This window comes from Cucurbita pepo, chromosome LG03 (assembly GCF_002806865.2).
Source record: "Cucurbita pepo subsp. pepo cultivar mu-cu-16 chromosome LG03, ASM280686v2, whole genome shotgun sequence".
Taxonomy (NCBI): domain Eukaryota; kingdom Viridiplantae; phylum Streptophyta; class Magnoliopsida; order Cucurbitales; family Cucurbitaceae; genus Cucurbita; species Cucurbita pepo.
Window position 1 is genome coordinate 12,427,226 of NC_036640.1, and position 13,471 is coordinate 12,440,696.

General features: G+C 37.7%; 3 protein-coding genes across 3 annotated transcripts; 1 reads left to right on the forward strand and 2 right to left on the reverse strand.

The window, feature by feature from the left end:
- The first annotated feature begins 187 nt into the window (after positions 1-187).
- On the forward strand, positions 188-3,701 carry LOC111790169. Its single transcript, XM_023671004.1, has 5 exons — positions 188-712; positions 1,527-1,625; positions 2,322-2,366; positions 3,022-3,156; positions 3,277-3,701. The coding sequence occupies exons 1-5, from the start codon at positions 347-349 to the stop codon at positions 3,607-3,609; spliced, it is 978 nt and encodes a 325-aa protein (XP_023526772.1). The 5' UTR covers positions 188-346; the 3' UTR covers positions 3,610-3,701.
- Positions 3,702-3,783: 82 nt separating this feature from the next.
- On the reverse strand, positions 3,784-8,483 carry LOC111790167 (5-oxoprolinase). Its single transcript, XM_023671002.1, has 2 exons — positions 8,200-8,483; positions 3,784-7,786 (listed from the first exon to the last, which is right to left on the reverse strand). The coding sequence occupies exon 2, from the start codon at positions 7,775-7,777 to the stop codon at positions 3,977-3,979; it is 3,801 nt and encodes a 1,266-aa protein (XP_023526770.1). The 5' UTR covers positions 7,778-7,786; positions 8,200-8,483; the 3' UTR covers positions 3,784-3,976.
- A 1,198-nt stretch (positions 8,484-9,681) lies between these two features.
- Positions 9,682-12,221, reverse strand: LOC111789951 (uncharacterized protein At1g28695-like). The gene is made up of 3 exons (XM_023670693.1): positions 11,936-12,221; positions 11,458-11,859; positions 9,682-10,339 (listed from the first exon to the last, which is right to left on the reverse strand). Exons 1-3 carry the CDS (start codon positions 12,080-12,082, stop codon positions 9,842-9,844), a joined length of 1,047 nt encoding a protein of 348 aa, XP_023526461.1. The 5' UTR covers positions 12,083-12,221; the 3' UTR covers positions 9,682-9,841.
- Between the last annotated feature and the right edge of the window lie 1,250 nt (positions 12,222-13,471).

Consider the following 13,471-nt stretch of genomic DNA (forward strand, 5'->3'; position numbering starts at 1 on the left):
TATTTATGGGTCTAATAGGGTTTATAAAGACGATCATAAAGGAGGTTTCACCGCAATCTGTACGGAAGTTATAAATATTTTATTGAAAAAGGCGAATTCATTAATTTCAAATTTTTATGTAAATGATAACCGACGAGGAATAAAACTAAAATTCATTGCCGCCAAAATACGAGAATAAGGAAACTCGTTCGTGAACGGCAAGATTGCTCTTCGCTGGCCCTCGGTGTCATCGTCATTCATACTTATTCCCGAAATTCATTATGATTGATTGAGAATTTCTTGTTCATACTTACAAATCCTCTCATCCAAAACCTTGCCGTCGCCATTTTCAGTTCTACCCGATCTGATGGGCCGCAGGCAAAGCGACGCCGAACGTGGCGTTTGTGCCCTCGCGATCATGTTTCTGATGGGCATTTCCTCCTGCATTATGGTCTATCACTTTCTAATCGGGGCCATTCGGCCGAGCGCCGTCGAGGTTTCTTCTACTTCCGATTTGGTCAAGAATGGGGAACAGGAAGAGTGTTGCCGAGGTACTGACCATGTGGAGCTTTGGGGAGGTGCCGTGAAATGGGGCTCTAATTTTAAGTTCAATTCGTCGAGGGAGTGTTGTTTGGCTTGTAAAGCCATGTGCGAAGATCAAAGAGGTCGGTGTTTGTGTGATTCTTGGGTGTTCTGTGGCGATTCCAAGATTTGCGGATCAAGATTTGGTGAGGTATGGCTCTGGACTATCACTTTTATCCCTTCTTGTTCTGTTCTAATGTTGGGTTTTCTGTGAGAAAGTTATTTCTCAGGCCATTCATGGTAGGAAGAACACGAAGTAGGTTCAAAATCTTTCTAGAATATTCAAAATTCTTAGTTTCATGTTCATGAGATTACAAAATACCAATTTATGTTCTTGGATTGTTCTGGTGCGACTAGGAAATATAATATTTGTATTTGTGACATCCATATCAATTTGAGAGAGAAACGAGTGTCCAGTAAGGACATTGGGTCTCGCAAAAGGGGTAGATTGTGAGATCCCACCTCTGGAGAGGGGAACAAAACATTCTTTACAAGGGTGTGGAAACCTCTCTCTCGCAGACGCTTTCTAAGAACCTTGAGGAGAAACTCGAAAGGGAAAGCTCAAACAAAATAATATCGGCTAGCAGTGAGCTTGAGCTGTTACAAATGGTATCTGAACCAAATTTCGATCTTGGGACAGTGGGTTATGGGCCCACCACGCTTCCGCTGAGCCATTCTGATTACTTGATCGGAGTCAGACATCGAGCGGTGTGCTAGCGAAGACGCTGAGCCTTGAAGGAGGTGGACATCGGGCAATGTACCAACGAGAACACTGAACCCCGAAGGCGGGTGGATTGTGAAATCTATCCTTAGTATTCGTCTCCATTTAGCTAATGATGAGAAATTTAATACGATATGGATTGAAAATTGATCATAGTTAGAAGGCACTTTGATTCGTTTAGTTCAGTGAATTTGTGTCGGAATTTGATTAATTTGAAGATTATAGTGTATTACCTGCGTGCCAGTGCTGGTTGAAGAAGCAGAAGAATACAATGAACCCTGAAAGAAGAGAGTCAGGAGGTCAAGTCGGGTGGACTTCTGGCCTTGTGTTTGGGAAAAAACAGGTACTTTTCTTTTACTTCAACCTCTTTCTGTGGACTTTTGAGCCTCTGTGATCCAATTGGATGTTCATTTTTATTGAATTTGTGTGATTGTTAGTAAGATTGGAGTTTGAATGGATTCAATCTTATGTGAATATGTGAGGAAAGTAGAAGGAATTAGTTTTCGAGTTTGAGAGTAAGTTTCTGTGGTCGGTAGGACCAAGACCATTTGAAGGTACGTGGCCCGCCCCGCCTAGAACAGTCAGTCGGGCTTACACACACTCGCTCACTTACCCTAGCCTTGGAAGTTTCAGAAACCGAAAATTTAGTCCGTGACCTTTAAAAATAGTTCTAAGAGGTTCCCATACCATTAGCGCTAATGAAAAACCTACTGTGAACTTTCTTCCCCTTATCTTCTTCTTCCTCCTTTCTACTTCTACTTCTCCGGTGAGCCCGCCGCTATCCCGGAGAAGAATGGGTGCATATGTTTGAACCTAATTCCCTATTTGGGTTCTATATGGAGTGATTTTAAAACTACAAGACTCCATGGATTAAGGAGTAAGTGTTTGTTCATGGGATCAAGTTCTCATGGAAGTTCATTAGTTTCAACTTAATAATGTGAGATGTGAATAAAGAAGTTCTGCCTGATCCAGACTTTGTTTGTAATCTATTTTGAGCCTCCATTAGAAAATGATCTCTCTTTCTTTTCTTCTTGTGAAGGGAATTGTTCGAGTGGAGACGGAGTACGGGTCTTTTCGCATGAAGGTTGGTAGTTTTCTTCGTCTTTAAACTATTTTCTTGAGAAGTTGCAATATGTCTTGTTTTTTCATGAATGTTTCAAAACTACCGTAAGAACTTAGAAGAAATTGGAACTTAGAATGGTTTGGCGATTCAGTGACCTAGAATCAGGACTTTGATTTTAAATTGGAATTTAGAATGGTGTTGCGATTCAGTAACCTGGGATCATAACTTTCTTTTTAAATTGGAACCAAGAATGGTGTAGCGATTCAGTGACCTGTGATTGAGACTTTGTTTTTAAACTGAAACTTAGAATGGTGTGACGATTCAGTGACTTGGGATCAGGACTGTGTTTTTAAATTGGAATGTAGAGAATGGTGTGTCGATTCAGTGACTTGGGATCGGGGCTTTATTTTTAAATTGGAACTTAGAATGGTGTGGCGATTCAGTGACCTGAAATTGAGACTTTGTTTTTAAATTGGAACTTAGAATGGTGTCGTGATTCAGTGACCGGGTAAGTTGACAAATTATAGATCGACCATAATAGGTTTGAGTTTAACCAACTTCATTTCACATTTACTTTCCCTCTCTTTGTTCTTTTATGCAGAATTCAGCAACCATAGGACATATAGTAAGGACTATAAATTTGATATTTGTCTCTCTCTCTCTCTCTCTCTCCCAGCTTTTTCCTGACTGCGCTCCTCATTCTGTAAACTTCATTCTTGAGCTCTTAGCATTGGGTTGTGTTGGTTGCCAATTTCATCGTGCTGAAAGTCGCGGAAGCTTCTGGTTTTCCAACGGGGAGCATGTCGAAAACGTAAGCGCAACGAGCTCTATGACTTATTATCACCGCCCTAAAGGATTTATATATCAGGTTTCAGTAATCTCTTAGCCTTAATGTATGTGGTATATTTTTCATTTGTTGTGTGCTTTATAGGCTCCATATGGTCCTCCCTTTGCTCTAATCCAAGGAACTCTTGAAGCTCATGGAATCATATTCGAGGAGAATCCTAAGGAATACTGTCCAACCATTAGAAGAGGATCAGTTGCTTGGGTCGATTCCGGCCCGGAATTCTTTATCAGCCTGGCCAACCACGACGAGTGGCGTAAGGCACACACCGTGTTCGGATCTGTTCTTCCAGAAGACATGGAAATCGTAGAGAAAATAGCTCAGCTTCCAACAAAATCGGAGGTTTGGCAAAACATAGATGTCTCTGTTTTGGAAAAGCCTATTCCTTTGCAGTTAAAAGGAATGAAGACAGATCTATAGAACAGGAGTTTGGTCACAGCCCTTATGTCATTTTGGCCACTTGGGTCCATAATATGGGAGGTTTGAATAAAGAATGTGGGTCAAAGTTGTTCTAAAAGGTGCTTAAAATCAAACCATTTCTACTAATATATATAACTTATTTCAAAAAATGCGATAATAGATTCGAAGAGATGAAGAATGTGAACCCGAGCAGAACCCGAGCAATACTCGTTCTTTGTTATTGAGCTACTTTCCCTTTATTAAGGAGAAAAATACGAGACTCGTCTTCACATACACACCAACCCGGGAAGTATAAACGAGTTCATAATTTTATTTTCATCCAAATATCCTCGAGAGGAACATACGGCTCCGCTGCCTAGAACCACCACTAAGGGCAGCCCCATCCTCCACCACCAGGGGTTAAAATCTGAAGAATCTCCCCAGCTTTCACAGTTACAGTATTCTTGCCACCGAGATAGACTCTTCTTTTATCCTTTTTTACCAGAAAATTAGCCCCACGAGCACCGTCTTTTCCTCCGTTCAAGCCTCTCGGCGCATGGACACGTCTCTCCGAAAGAATACTCACCACCACTGGTTGCTTGAACTCGATCTCCCTAACGAGCCCGTCACCCCCTTTGTAGACTCCACTTCCTCCACTGTTCTCTCTGAGTGCAAATGTATGTAAAAGAACAGGATATCGCTGCTCGAATATCTCGGGATCGGTCATTCGAGTATTAGTCATATGGCATTGAACTCCACTAGTTCCATGCCAAGAAGGACCAGCTCCACTTCCCCCGCCAATTGTTTCGTAGTATCCAAATGTAGAGTCGCCAAAAGTAAGATTGTTCATACAACCTTGGGAACAGGCACATGCCTGAAATGCTGTGAGTATGACATCAGTTATCCGCTGAGAAGTAAGAACATTCCCTCCTACAATGGCAGCCTTCTCGCTCGGGGAAAGGAACGAGCCTGGTGGAATATATATCTTGACAGGAGCCAAGCAGCCCTGGTTGAGAGGAATATCGACATCGACCATGCAGCGAAGGCAGTATATAACGGCTGCTGCTGTTACTGCTTCCGGGGCGTTCCAGTTGCCATATACTTCGGGACTCGTCCCACTAAAATCGAAATTGGCTTCGCCTTTACGAGGATCAATCGTGAGTTTCAAATGAATTACAGAACCGTCATCCATGTAATCCTCTTCTTCGATTGTTATGGAGCTTCCCTCCGCAGATCCAGCTGAATTAGATGAAACTCTAGAGGCCACAGATTTCAGCATTTCTCTTACTGCCCCTTCTGCATTAAGCTGTACGTATGTCATATAAGCCTGAACAGTATTTAAACCATATTGCGCAATAAGCTCTTTGATTAGTGAAATCCCTCTGTGATTTGCAGCAACTTGTGCATGAAGATCAGATAAATTATCATGGAGTCTACGAGTTCCTGGGATGACGCCTTCATCAGAATTAGGGAACTGCAGGAGCTTGATAATGCCTTCTTCTTGAAAAATTCCCTTTTCGACAAGCTTGAATGCTTTTATTGCAGCTCCTTCTTCCCAAATGGATTTCGAAAATGGTGGCATGCTTCCAGGAGTTATGCCCCCAATCTCGGCGTGGTGCCCTCTACTTGCGACGAAAAATATCAATTTTCCATTATCAAACACGGGCGTGATGACTGTTATATCAGGAAGATGGCTACCTCCAGCACATGGGTGGTTGGTGACCAATACATCTCCCTCGTTCAAATTGTCGCCCCAGTACTCGATTTGCCACCGAACGGTACTGGACATTGCTCCTAGGTGGACAGGTACATGGGGAGCATTGGCAACTAATCCTCCATCAGGACCAAAAAGGGCACAAGAGAAATCCAGGCGTTCCTTGATGTTTGTTGATATAGAAGTTCTCTGTAGTGTCCTTCCCATCTGTTCAGCTATACCCATAAACCGGTGGTTGAAGATCGATAATTGGACGACATCTGCAACCTTTTCTGATACTTTTTCCGTGCAAAAGGCGGAATCTATTTCAACTTTGATGTTTCCAAATTTGGTTATCGTAGCTTTGCAGCTTGGCTCGACGATCACGGTACTATTTCCGTTCATAATGATAGCAGGCCCTGAGATGACATGACCAAATCCTAGATTGTCAAGCTTGAACAAAGGTGTATCCTGCCATCCATTTCCAAAGTAGACCTTGTAGTGGCCTTCAATTTTAGGGTCACCTGCAAGTCCTTCAAAAGCCCGTGGCTTCAATACATTTGTGACTCCTATACCACGAACTCTTATATCACATATGAGAATATTCCTATTCTGCAATTTAAATCCATACTCTTGCTGGAAAAGCTTCTCGAACACAGCTGCAAAGTCGAATCCTACTCCATTATCCGTTTTTTGGCTCCTTACCATGATGGCAGTGTTTGTACCTTCATATCTCAGATTCAAATATGTTTCAGTTTTAATGCTTCCCTCGCTAAATCCTTGTCCCTGCAGCTTTTGCTTTACTTGCTTAAGTAAACTTGCCTCTCTTCGAGTGACTTCCTGGATAGACTCCGAACAATACACGGCCGAGTACGGCTCCTGCTCTTCTTCAACAACATCCGCCAGTCCCATACCATATGCACTTAAGATCCCACAAAATCTATGAATAAATATCTCTTTCATACCTAATAGCCTGGCAATGGCACATGCATGTTGAGGTCCAGCACCACCAAAGCAGGCAAGAGCATGGTTTTTTGTCTCATGGCCCTTCATCTCAGTCAATTGTCGGATTGGACGGCACATAGTTTCATTTGCAACATTTATAAAACCCAGAGCAATCTCCTCGATTGTCATAGGCTTTGAGGATGGATCCTGGATTTTTCTGTAAGAGTTAATTTCAGTTGCAAGCTTCTCAAACTCTCCTCTCGTGGCTTCGATATCTAGAGGCTGATCCTCGTTGGGACCAAATATGGATGGGAAGAAATCAGGGATAACAAAACCTAAAACCAGATTTGCATCAGTAACAGCCAGCTCACCTCCTTTTCTGTAACAAACCGGACCAGGGTGTGCACCTACTGATTCTGGTCCAACGCGGAAAGCTCCAAATTGAAATTTCAACTTTGAGCCACCACCAGCTGCCACAGTGTTGATGTCGAGTTGAGGAGCTTGAATTATTGCACCAGCGATCTGGGTTTCGAGGACCTGTTCATAACTTCCAGCATATCGGCTGACATCAGTTGATGTACCACCCATGTCAAACCCAATGAGAGGCTTCCTGGTCTCAAGATCAAAAAGTGTTTGTGAGTAACCAACAACTCCACCAGCAGGACCAGATAAAACTGCCTTGTGGCCTGAAAACCTATTTTCTGGTGCAAGTCCTCCATCTGATTGCATAAATAGCACATTCACCTTCCCACTGCTCTCATCAAATTTGGACATGAATCCAGATAAGTACTCTTTGATGACTGGAGTCAAGTATGCATCCACACTGGCTGTAAGGCCACGCGGAACAGCTCGAACCATAGGGGTCAAAGCTGAGGACAAAGAAACATGTTTAAAGCCCATACTCCAAGCTAATTTCTCCAGAGCCAATTCATGTTGTGGGTAAGTGTATGAATGCATTAAGACAACTGCCAAACAGCTGATGCCCCTTTGCAGAAGATCCTTCAGTAATGGCTTCAAAGCTTCTTCATTGAGAGTCTTCACAATGTGAATAAGCTCACCAGAAATTCCTTTCACATATGAAGTAGAAGAATCTTGATTATCATCCCCCTTGCCATGAACAAGCTCGACTCGCTCATCTACTTCTATGACATCCTCATAAAGATTTGATGGTTTTGAGACAGTTAGGTCAAATATGTTTGGGCGGGCCTGGTTGCCAATTTGAAGCAAATCTCTAAAACCTTTAGTAACACAAAGAGCAATCCTTTCTCCCCTTCTCTCTAGAAGTGCATTAGTTGCCACAGTTGTTCCCATCCGTATCCACTCTATGTTTTGAGTGGGGATTTTTGACGTCCTTGGAATTTTCTTCCCACCATATTCTTCAAGAATCCTCCGAATTCCTTCAACTGGAGCATCATCATAATTCGATGGATCAACCGATAAAAGTTTTATAACTTTACCATCTGGACGACCAGGAATTTCAGCGTAGACATCAGTGAATGTGCCACCTCTATCAATACAAAATCGAAGTTTGTCTTCGCTACTACTTCCCATTGATGATGCCTGAAGACAGAAACAACATTACTGAGAGACCTGTTCGTCATTCAATCTCGTCAAGTGAAAATGCATTTCAACAACTCAGAGATGAGCATCGGAAGACACTTGATTTAGTTATCGATTATGAAAGTTAAAGTAACACAACATATTGCCATGCAATCGGTAGAACAACTAATAAATACCAATCAGAGTCATTTAGTTCACTCAACCAGCGTATCTGCCAATCTTCCAAATGCATCCAGTTATGAAAGATCAAATAAGAATCAAAATCAAAGTAAAAAGAAAGCACAACATCACAACAAGAAATCGAGGAGTTTCAACTCCGCATTGATCAACACACACACAAAAAAGAAAGCGAGAAAGCCTAATCCTAACAAAAATATACTCGAATTCAAAGAATACAAGTTCGAGAAACCAACCGCTTCGACTCCGATCTGACACCGGCCGCAGTTTGACCACCTCAGCGTCGCGCGGTGTTAGGCGGGCTTTTATAGCAAACTCGCGGGCTGCGGCCTGAAGGAGACGCGCCGATTGTCCGAACACGCACCGTGGGGGCTCGTCGTCGCTGCTCGAGGCGGGGAAGAAGGAAGAAGGAAGAAGGCTGAACAGGGGGAGTGCTGGGCCTGCTTCAAGAAAAGAGGGAGAGAGAAAGGGAGGAAGAGAGGCTTCACGAAGATAAACGAAGATGACGATGAAGCCGCTGTGATCTAAATCCAATTGGTCAAAGCCTTTAAATATTTTTAATATTTAATTCTTTAAGCTGTCATGTGAAGGAATCGATCTTTTAATGTTAAATATAAAAATTAGCTAAAATCAATATAAATACTTTTTTTTAAACCTTCCTTATTATCTAAAAAATACACCTAAATCTTTTTTTTAAAAAAATCTGTATAATTATTATTCAATTTTCAAAAATGTTAAAAGAAAAAGATTATTATCGTTAGTTACCGATAGAAACCGTTAAACAGAACAAAATAATTTAAAAAATATCTTTTAAGCCAGTTTAAAAATACTCTTTAATTTTCAAAAATTATACGGATACTTTTTTACTTTTTTTTTTTTTTAAATCTATTTTAAACTTTTTAAAAATTTTTTTACTTTTTTTTAAATCTATTTTAAACTTTTTAAAAATTTTAAAAATAGTTTGAACGTTTTTAAACAATTAAAAAATACATTTATCGTAAATCTCACGTTTCAAAAATACTCATAATAGCATTAAAACCTTTTGTAGACAATCTATAAAGGATAGATATACAGTTTTATATATATATTTGGTAATAATTTTTTTGAATTAAAGAAGTTTAAAATTTTATGGTTATTTTATAAATATAGTACTAATTAATTAATAAATATATATATTAAATTGAACGATATAAATGGAATTTTTTAAAGTTTAGAATATTTTTGAAATACAGTGAGAAGTTTAAGAATATTTTTAAAATAAAATATTTTCGGAATATTTTTTTAAAATATTTTTTAAAAAAAGTATTTTTATTAATTTAGCCTAAATTTTTTTTATATTAATAAATTATATTCTCTAAGGCAGTTTTATTATATTACATAATTATTTTATTCTTATTAAGGAAAATTATTAAAAAAATAATTAATAAAATGTTAATTTATTTAATGATTATCTTCAAATAAATGATTTTAATAAAATTATATAAATTATTTTATTCTTAGGAAAATTATTAAAATAATTTTAATTAATAAAATTTAATTTATTTAATAATTATCTCTAAATAAATGATTTTAATAAAATTATATAAATTTTTAATGATAAATAATTAGTTTAATAATCAAATTGAAGAAATAATCATGACGGTTATATTTCAAAAATTTTGTACATGATAGAATAAATTACTTTAAATTAATAAAAGAAAAATTATAATTTTTTAACAAATGAGAAGGAGAGATTTAGTTTATTAAATAGTTATACACCTCTATAATCTTATAAATCCAATCCCTTCCCCTTGTTTGGCTCTGTTCTAGAAATGCCCTAAAAATTCACCGATTCAATTCCCCGCTGCCGCCTACGCCATGGCGATTCACCTTAATCCGTCAATGTTTCCAAGATCGCTTACATCTGACATGATCCGACCACCAGAAAATCTCCGACGAGTTTGTGGACGTCCTAAAGCGTTTCCAGTCGCCAAGAGTGGCTCGAAGATCGCCGATCTTAGCGACGATCGTTCGACAGCAATTGGCATGGACGGTGGAAACTTGGTTGAAATCATTGCTCCTCTGGCAAAATCCACTGAAGAAGAGAGTGTTTAGAAACCTAACCTTGAGATTGAGTTGCGGAATCACACCGGCGCGGATGAGATTGACGAGAACGTCCTGCTCCTTCTGGCCGGAGGTGTCGTTCCTCATAGAGTACCATTTATGGAAGAGCGCTATGGTTCTGTTGTTGGATCGAATGAAATAAAAGCCGGTGTTGATCGGATTTGATGCGGACCAGGGATTTCCATTGAAGTGATCCGTGCTGATTTGAAGATCCTCTGTTTCGTCTTTGCTTAGCTTCGAAAATGGGTTCCTCACCCACATTACATCCGTATCCTGTTCAATAAAAAAATATAATAATAATAATAATAGTAATAATAATGTGTGAATATTATTTTCATTTTCATTCCTATATATACTTTTTAAAATAGTATTTAAAAATCTAATAATAATAATAATTATTATTATAAAATACCTCCAATTTGTGTTTATTTCTTCCATTTAAAAAATTAATTAAAATATTTAAATTTATCGCACTAAAAAAATTGGTATAATTGGAAATAAGTGTAGTTACAAGTTTAATGGCCAAACTTTGAAATATGTTTCAATCTAATAAGAATAAGTATCTAAACTATTAATTTTGTGTCGATTAGGTCTAGGTTCGTGTCTATGAGATTGGAGTATGAAATTTTGTAATAACATAACAAATTTAATTTTTTTAAAAAAATTAATTAATTTATTAGATATAAATTTAAATTTTAAAATTGGTGTCGAGTAAATTGTGGATTTTAATTTTTGTATAAAAATTAATTAATTTATTAGATATAAATTTAAAATTTAAAATTGGTGTCGAGTAAATTGTGGATTTTAATTTTTGTATTTAATACTTATATAAATTTTAAAATTGATGAAATTGGTACTAGAATCCAAAACATTGGTTTATTATTTGAAATCCATTACTTATGGTATTATTTTTGTTATACCCCTTGATAACGGAAACAAACAAATACCAAATGCATAGCTTACGCACCAAAATTTGATAAAATCAAGGAGTAAAATCCTTTGTTGTATGTAAACTTTTAGTCTAAAATCCAAATTGGACTAAAAGAAATCAGAGTTTCAAAAATGATGAAATGAATGCTAAAGAGGAAATTGATGAGATTTGGTTCTGTGATAAAAACAACCGATTCATGGTTGATATTTTGAAAAGATAATTTAAATTAATCAGCGCTAGTTTTGTTCAAAGAATCAGCAGGATTTTGAAAATTCTACTCCCAAAACAAGGACAAAATCGCGAGTAATTTGATTCTGCGGTTTATACACAGGCTCGAAGTGATGATATCGTCGATCGGTCGATTAAAGCTATTCGATACGATCTAAATCAACGTTTAACGATAATCTACCAGAGAAGAAGAAGAAGAAGAAGAAGAAATTAAAGAGGACGGATTGTTTACCGTGAAAATGAAACTGTAACCGCGCTTGAGAACGTCGAGAAGAAACAGAGTTCTTCTCCACATCATTTTGTTGAATTCATCAGACATGTAAAGCTTCTCTCCGCCAAAATCGACTCCTTCCGTCTCCAATTTGAAGCAATTCAGCCGCTGAAATCTGCAGCGATCGTACGACGTTTGATCGACAGCGACGAGAAGAAGATGATCAAGCAATCGTCGAGTATCTTCTCCCATCCAAAAGCTACTGAGAAACACATCGAGCATCGTAGTATCGTCTTTAACGCCTTGATCGGCATACGCCTTGTTTATCACCGCGATTACGACAGTCTTGTTCGCCATCGCCGCCTTCTCCAGTGCAAAATCAAGTTCATCTCGTGAATCGTCCACGGAATGGAGTAATTCAACCTGCAAATTGAGAAATCATCGACGATCGTAATTGATATCGAATCCGAAGGTAATCGAGAGAGATCAGAGAGCGTACTGAATTGGAGCGATAGCATTGGGGGAAAAAAACGAGAGGATTCATGGAGGAAGAAGGACCAGAGACGATGAGAAGAAAGGAAGCGATCATGAACAGTAACAGAAATCCATAAGTAATGAGAGGAGGTTTCTTCGGCGGGAAATCCATAGCTTTTTTTTCTCTCTCTCTCTCTCTCTGTTTCGGTTTAATTTCTCGTCTCTTATTGAGAGACTCAGAGTCTCTTCATAAGATCCTTCGTTGTTGAGCTTTAGGTGAAAATAAAGTCAACCAAATATAGTTTCGTTAATAATGCTTATTAAATTACTAATTTTTATTTTATTTTTATATTCATTTTTAAATTTGAATTTATTTTATATTAAATATATTTTATTGCCCGTGGGCAGCTCACCTAGTTCTTCTACCCTTCTCTCTCTGCCTTCCCACTCTAAACGGAATATTCATGTGAAGTAGGTGTCCAAATTATGGGAGTAATCAGTATGTAACGGCCAGATCTAGCAGATATTGTTTTCTTTGGCTTTTTCTAAGCTTTCCTTCAAGGCTTTAAAACGCGTCTACTAGTGGAAGGTTTCCATACTATTATAAAGGGTGTTAGATTATGAAGCCTGATTTCCATACCATTATAAAAGGTGTTAGATTATGAAGTTTGTTGCTAGCTTGAACGGGTTAAGTTATACTGCTGGTAGCTTGTTGAACGGGGATATATCCCGCCAGGTAAATAGCTATATATAGTAGATCGTTAAATATATATATATATATATATATAGTGAGGGAGAGCCTTGAAAATGTAGTATGTACTTTCTATATTCTCGATATGGTAAAGCTATATATAGTAAATTGAACTATATATATATAGTATGTATTTTCTATATTTTTTGTATTCTCTCCTACATATCTGTAGTCATCCATAAAAATCTTAATCCTGTTATTTGTATACAGAGTGTGTTTGTTGTTATTACTAACAAAGGGTGTTTTAAGGGTGTTTTTGTTCTCCTCCCCAACCAATGTGAGAGATCAGACAGTGATACAAAAATAAATAAATGGAGTAGCTAATTAAAATAATCTCAGCTGCTAATTTCCTACACAAGCACGACAAAAAATACTGAAAGGACCAAACCACATCAACTTACTTTCAAATTATATGGACTAATTTAAAAAAAAAAAAAATAATAATAATAATAATAGTAGGACTCAATAGAAATATTTAGGCTTCANAAAATACTGAAAGGACCAAACCACATCAACTTACTTTCAAATTATATGGACTAATTTAAAAAAAAAAAAAATAATAATAATAATAATAGTAGGACTCAATAGAAATATTTAGGCTTCAATTTTATTTAAAATTCCAACTAATATATATATATATATATATAGATAATATATTCACCCACAAAGTTGAAAAGCAGAAATTTTTAATCTATTGTTGAAGGGAAATTATTCCATGTGACGGTCACATTTTGACGATCCCCTCAATTTTATTTTATTTATTTTGAGTTGAGATTTTCACCTTACGCAAGCTATTTGCAAGGGGGGAGG